At 39.7% G+C, this 6,010-nt stretch overlaps 1 protein-coding gene across 1 annotated transcript; it reads left to right on the top strand.

Annotated features, from left to right (window-relative positions):
* The first annotated feature begins 518 nt into the window (after positions 1–518).
* Positions 519–2,516, top strand: LOC117778090 (C-C motif chemokine 20-like). Its single transcript, XM_034613343.1, has 5 exons — positions 519–648; positions 780–879; positions 1,783–1,860; positions 1,978–2,160; positions 2,195–2,516. Exons 1-4 carry the CDS (start codon positions 567–569, stop codon positions 2,129–2,131), a joined length of 414 nt encoding a protein of 137 aa, XP_034469234.1. The 5' UTR covers positions 519–566; the 3' UTR covers positions 2,132–2,160; positions 2,195–2,516.
* Positions 2,517–6,010: the final 3,494 nt, after the last annotated feature.

Below are 6,010 nucleotides of genomic sequence, written 5' to 3'. Positions count from 1 at the left end.
CCATGACTACAGCTTTAAGCTACATGACAATGGACATCACAGTGACGTTTGGTCACCGCTGGAAGATATAAAACACCAGATAAATGCAATATTTCGTGTCATTAATTTAATATAAGCATTGTTTTGCAGGAAAATTGCTTTGAGAGCTAAACACACCACAACTCATTGTAGCTCATTGCAGCTGCGGAGAAATCTAAATTACGAATGTGTGACGATTACAATCTGTTGTGCATGTGTAAAGAACTAAACAGTGAGTTTATTAACCAGAAAAGCATAAATATAGCTGAGGGCCCAATGAGATTCTATTAACCAACCGCATCGGTGCACCAGTTTCACAGACGTACTCTCGCTGGCCCACAAAAACAAATCTTCATGTCGAGCCTGGATTTGTAATCACAGTGCAACTTCTGCACCTTTGGTTGCAGTGATGTAACAGTGGGCTTCCTGTCCTCGATTTAGGGGCCACATCTTACAAAACATGGGTAGTGCCATATTGGTGTGTGTGTATATATAAATGTGGGGCTCTGTATTCAATAAGTTCTCTGCTGTGACTCTGCACTGTCAACATGGCTCCCAGAGGAACGATCACCATGACAACTGCTCTGCTCTGCTTCATACTGGGTCTACTCAGTCCAGCTCCAGCTACCTGTGAGTCCATTTCATTACATTTGACCGCAACCAATCAGATTAGAATACAGTATATGTATTTCTGTAGGATGTTTCAGTTGTTAATGATGTGTTGTGTGTTTGTGTGCGGCGGCGATCCCAAATGAACAAAGCCTGTTGTACGAGATACAACAGGAAGCCGGTGCCGTTCCAGCGTATTAAGGGCTACAGAGAACAGACCATCAGGGAAAACTGCAACATGGAGGCAATCATGTAAGACTCGAAACCTTTTCATCTCCAGCCCTGCAAACACCGGAATCTGAGCTAAAGCACTGCACTAAGCTAAAGCCGTCTTCGATGAATTTTGCACCGTAAAAATAAAATAGTTAGACATGATAATCACAAAATTCTACCATCAGAATTGCATAACTCTGAACAGGCAGCCTATAGCTAAATGTTGCCGATCTAAGATTAATAAAATCCAATCACACAATTATTCAATAGGTCTAAGCATCAACCCCTTTTGGGATACTAATCAAAATGTGTCAATATTACCAGCCATTGTCATAATAACACTACACGACATGAATTATTTCTCTCGTGCATTTGAGAAATTTGGCTCACTTAGGTGAACAGAAAATATGATTTTGTAATGACATTTTTTAAAATTCTTCCAAGTAAGTTGATAAAAATTGTTTCTGTGTCTGTATTTTTAACCATTAAAAAAAAGAATTTAGTCGTGTTAATAATAATCTACATAAATTCATAACTTTAAATAGGCAGTTGTTTCAATAAATCCTGTTTACAAATCATTTGTTCCTAATCTGTCTAGTCTCTATCCAACATCGGCAAAATCCAATCACACAATTATTCAATAAGTCGGAGCATCAAACCTGAATACTGAATGTGTCAATATTATCGTCATAATAAGATGTTATTTTTCAAAATGTTATTTTTAGTCATTTTATCGAAATTTTCTTTAAGGCTGCAACCACAAAGTAAATCACTGACTCATTTGAGAAAGTTGGTTTCCTTAGATCGACAGGAAAACACATTTTTTTGTGGTGAAACCTTTGTGGTTTAACTTAAAACGTCTTCTGTGTCTGGATTGAAAGTACAATATAAAGTTCAAAGTACAGCTGTGACGTATAAAAAATCTCTGTCTCTCGGTTGCAGTTTCTACACCATAAAGAAGAATGAGATTTGTGTGACTCGGAGAGACGCGTGGGTGAAGAAAACTCTGGAGTTACTCAGGTATGAGATTCTTATCCACGTCTTCATAACAGCTGCTACAAAGCTTAGACGTCAACCTGAAAACGATGACAAGCTTCTCTGAAGGGTGAGGAGTTTTCTGTTGTTTCTATGTTGCAGCTCCAAACTGAAGAAGATGTCCAAGCCCAACTCAGCTGCAGGTGGAACTCTGAGGAAGAAGAAGAAAAGTGGAAATCCTTCATATAATGACAGAAGTGGCTCTTTCTTCAGTACCACAGAAACATTCCTGAACAACACTGAAAGTTTCTATTAGGACCAACAAAAAAAAAAGATTGTGGCCTCGGAGAATTACAGTAATTAAAGTTATAAAAGGGAGGGGGGTGTTTGAGAGAAATTGAAGCCACTGTAATCAAATCCTGTCGACGATATAATCTCTGAAAAAGAGATGTTAATTACTTTTACTTGGCTGAACATATGCAGGATCAGACATAAAACTTCATTATCGTGACTTGAGAACCTGAGAGGAACATCTTTGAGACGGCTGGTGTAGATTAAGTTCTTCTGCCATTTAATCATGTTGAAGTGAGCCTTTCTTATTGTTTTTTAATTATGCTTTTTCTGAATATTAATTTCCTTCCCCTGATGTGAATCTGCTTAATACTTGTATTCTTATAAACAAATAAACGTTTGTGATAGTTCTCCATTGTCGTCCACATTTGTTTATTCAAACAATGTCTCACTGAAATGTGCCCTGTAACTCTGAATGTCGCCAAAACAGTCTTTTAAAATAGAAACAATTAGATGTTTCAAGCCATCGTATGACATCTTGGCAGAAGACAACTCTTGACATTAGGCCCATGACCGAGTCGACTGCTGCTCTGCATCGTGCGTGTTTCGGTGGCGTGACATGTGCGCCTGGATGCTGCCGGCACGTGTGCTAGAAGGTGTGTGAGAAGTTTTTCCGATGAGCTGTCCTGCCCTCGGAGCCCAACACATGCTAATGCACGACATGACTGACAGGGAGGCAGCATCTTGTGCTATTTCAGATCAGCACCCCTAGGGGTTTGGTGCTCCAGACAAGGTGACCCCCCCCCCCCCCCCCCCCCCTCCCAATGACACTCTCCTTTCAAAGGAGCTGCACTGCAGTACCTCAAAGTCTCCACCAGATGGGAGTGCTGATCTGTGCCTTTCCGAAGGCTACATTATGATGATGAGCACAGTTACTTCTGATTTCCACAATTATCCAAAAATGACACCGTGTGTAGATGGTGAAAAGAAACATTTATTGTGTTTGCAGCAAACAGAAGAAAAGTCTCAGAACTTTTTAGTGTAAAACACAGACTTGATTTGTATCTTTGATTTCTACTAATCCTCGTGCTAACTGAACAGAAAGCACACAAAGATTATAATGAAGAGACATATAAATAATGCTAATTATAAATATTAAATACCATTTGCAGAGTGACACTAGCAAACATTTTTAATATGTTAAATAAATTGTAAATAAATTGTCTATATATAATTCAAATGGTCAGTAGTGCTTTTCTTTGGGCTGGAGGTTGGCGTGGCAGCAGTGGTCTTCTTTGCTCTGCGGGCCTGACTGTAAAACACACAATTAAGAGATAACAGTTAAAAAGCTGTTTGACGTGTTCCACAAACATCAAGATGTGGTTAACATGACTGAGGAGCATTAAGAGTTGATATTGTAGGTGGACTGAGATGTTCGACTCACTCTAGCTCCCTGATCTTCTCAGCCACCCAGTCCTGTTTCCAGTGGCTGCAGATTTCTCCCTCTGTCGTCTCAAATCTGGGAGATGGAACAAGAAATGATTAGTTTCGCTGCTTTAATTCAAGACATTGCATCAACTGTATTAGGTTTTAATAATCACTCTCTGTATGATAAACTGAAGAGGTGGTTCTTACATGACAGCGCGGACGCAGGGCGGGTTCCTCCGCTGGATCCTGAAGCCGATGATGGGAACGGAGACGTTCACAGTACTGACCCTAGTGCAGCACTTGCCAAACTTGATTTGTGCTTTTCAGGAAAAAAAACAAGAACATGTTGAGTCTATACAGTTTGATTTTCATCAGAATAGAAACATTTCATATGTGCATGTAAAAGCATTTTTTTTAAAGTATGATGACCAACAGGGTAGATACGGTGCAGGATCTCTAAAAGTCAACTCACCAGAAACTGTAGTAGCCATGGCCAGAATCCCAACGAGGACGGCCAGGCACGCAAGTCTGTTGTTGCAAAGCTGCATGGTCAATGTGAGACGTTCCTGAGGTTCTTTGCAGGAGCTGCTGTACGATGGATTTAGCAGAAAGAGATTGATCTTCTCAAACTCGTCCTCCAGGTTTTATACCATAAAAAGAGGAACCAAGGCCTGCTAACAGGATGCATTTTCTCTCTGGGCTTTGTGTGTGTGTGTGTGTGTGTGTGTGTGTGTGTGTGTGTGTGTGTGAGTGTGCGTGTGTGTGTGTGTGTGTGCGTGTGTGTGTGTGTGTGTGCGTGTGCGTGTGTGTGTGTGTGTGCGTGTGCGTGTGTGTGTGTGTGCGCGTATCAGGGTGGGGGCATGGAACTCAGTTGGTGGAAAATCTAGTTGTTCATTTCCTTTTTTGCAATTTTATCATGAAATGGATATGAATGGAAAAGAAATGTAACTTAAATTGTGGCTCCAGGACAGACATTTATTTTACTTATTCATTTGGAAAACCTATAAAGCTGTTCAAATAAACAGATTCACATACAAATAACAGCCTGTTGTAAACCCCTAATACAGGTAATAGATTACAGCAGGTATAGACTACTTGCATATGTTTACTGGGATTGTGTTCATATTATCATACTTTACTGGTGACTTGTGAAAGTAGGTTGCCTGTACGGGATAACGTGAGATGATATAATTTAAATCTATCTTATTTTATGTGTTTGACCTGTGAAAGAATACACTGGAGGAATGGGTATATTCTATGCAGTTATGTTAATGTCTTGTTTATTATTACTATTAATGACTTTTTAAACAACTATAATATAATCTATAATCTCAATAGTGGTAAATCATTACATTTAGGTATGAATCCTGCTGATCTCAGCAATAATATAAAGGCCCTAATCATGTGCTAGTCACTCTACCCAGTGTGTCATCGTTCTCCCCTGACATCCCTGATCTTTCTCTGGTGTTGACCTTGATGGTCAGCACAGAAACAAGAAAAGGGGAAGGAAGGAGATCCCAAAGCTTTCCGCCGCAAACCACAAGTTTCTGAGCATCCTCCTCCCAGATTTGGTCATTTGGTCATTTGTCATTTGTCGGAATCACAGAGGAACAAGTCTCAACTTGTTCCTCTGTGATTCAACCAAATCACAAAGATTAAAACGCCTAAAATGATATTGCAAGAAGAACCTTTTCCTTCACACAGCAAATATATGACACATTTCGAATTCGGAGAGGGTGTTTTTTTCACTTACAGCCGAGCTTCAGGTTCATTGCAGTGGTGCATTAGTAAGCAGCCGCCTTCACCCCCCCCCCCCCAAACTGGGATTGAAACACAAGACAGCTTTGCATTTTTCCACATTTTCAATCAATTGTATTACATACAAATACTGTGGTGATGGTTCCCATCTAATTTTTCTGTCACTGTCGTCAAGTGTAGTTAGTTCAAAAAGTTGAGGAGCTAATGCCAAGACTCTGGGGATTGTGTCGCTGAGTCTTTTGCAACCAGGTTGTTAAAAAAACGGAACTTATGATCTCAGTCTCTGTGACCTCTTATGCTCTTGGGAAGATACCAAAGCATGTTTGCTTCATGTCGAGCAGGAGTTAAAGAAGTGGAGAGGGGAAAGAGGAGATGGACATCCCTGCATAGTTTACGTTGTTTTAGTTTTCTCACATATATGTTGACTGCTGCTTATGTTTCTTGATAATAAAGCAGACCTTAATATTAGTTTTACGGGAATAATCCTGTACATTTTACCCATGCTACTAGAGAGACTAGTAACATACTTGAATAGATTCAGTGTAACACAAAAACTGGTTAACACACTAAATATTACGATAAAAAATAGATTTAACATACATGAATATCCTTGAAAGGAAATCGCCGTCATTATCAATGGGAAATCCTTAAATATACAGAATTATGCTATTTAAACAAGAAGGTCTCAGAAACGTGTTCACCTTCATCTTTGTAGTTT

This window comes from Hippoglossus hippoglossus, chromosome 17 (assembly GCF_009819705.1).
Source record: "Hippoglossus hippoglossus isolate fHipHip1 chromosome 17, fHipHip1.pri, whole genome shotgun sequence".
Taxonomy (NCBI): domain Eukaryota; kingdom Metazoa; phylum Chordata; class Actinopteri; order Pleuronectiformes; family Pleuronectidae; genus Hippoglossus; species Hippoglossus hippoglossus.
This window is presented reverse-complemented; position numbering and strand designations above follow the sequence as displayed.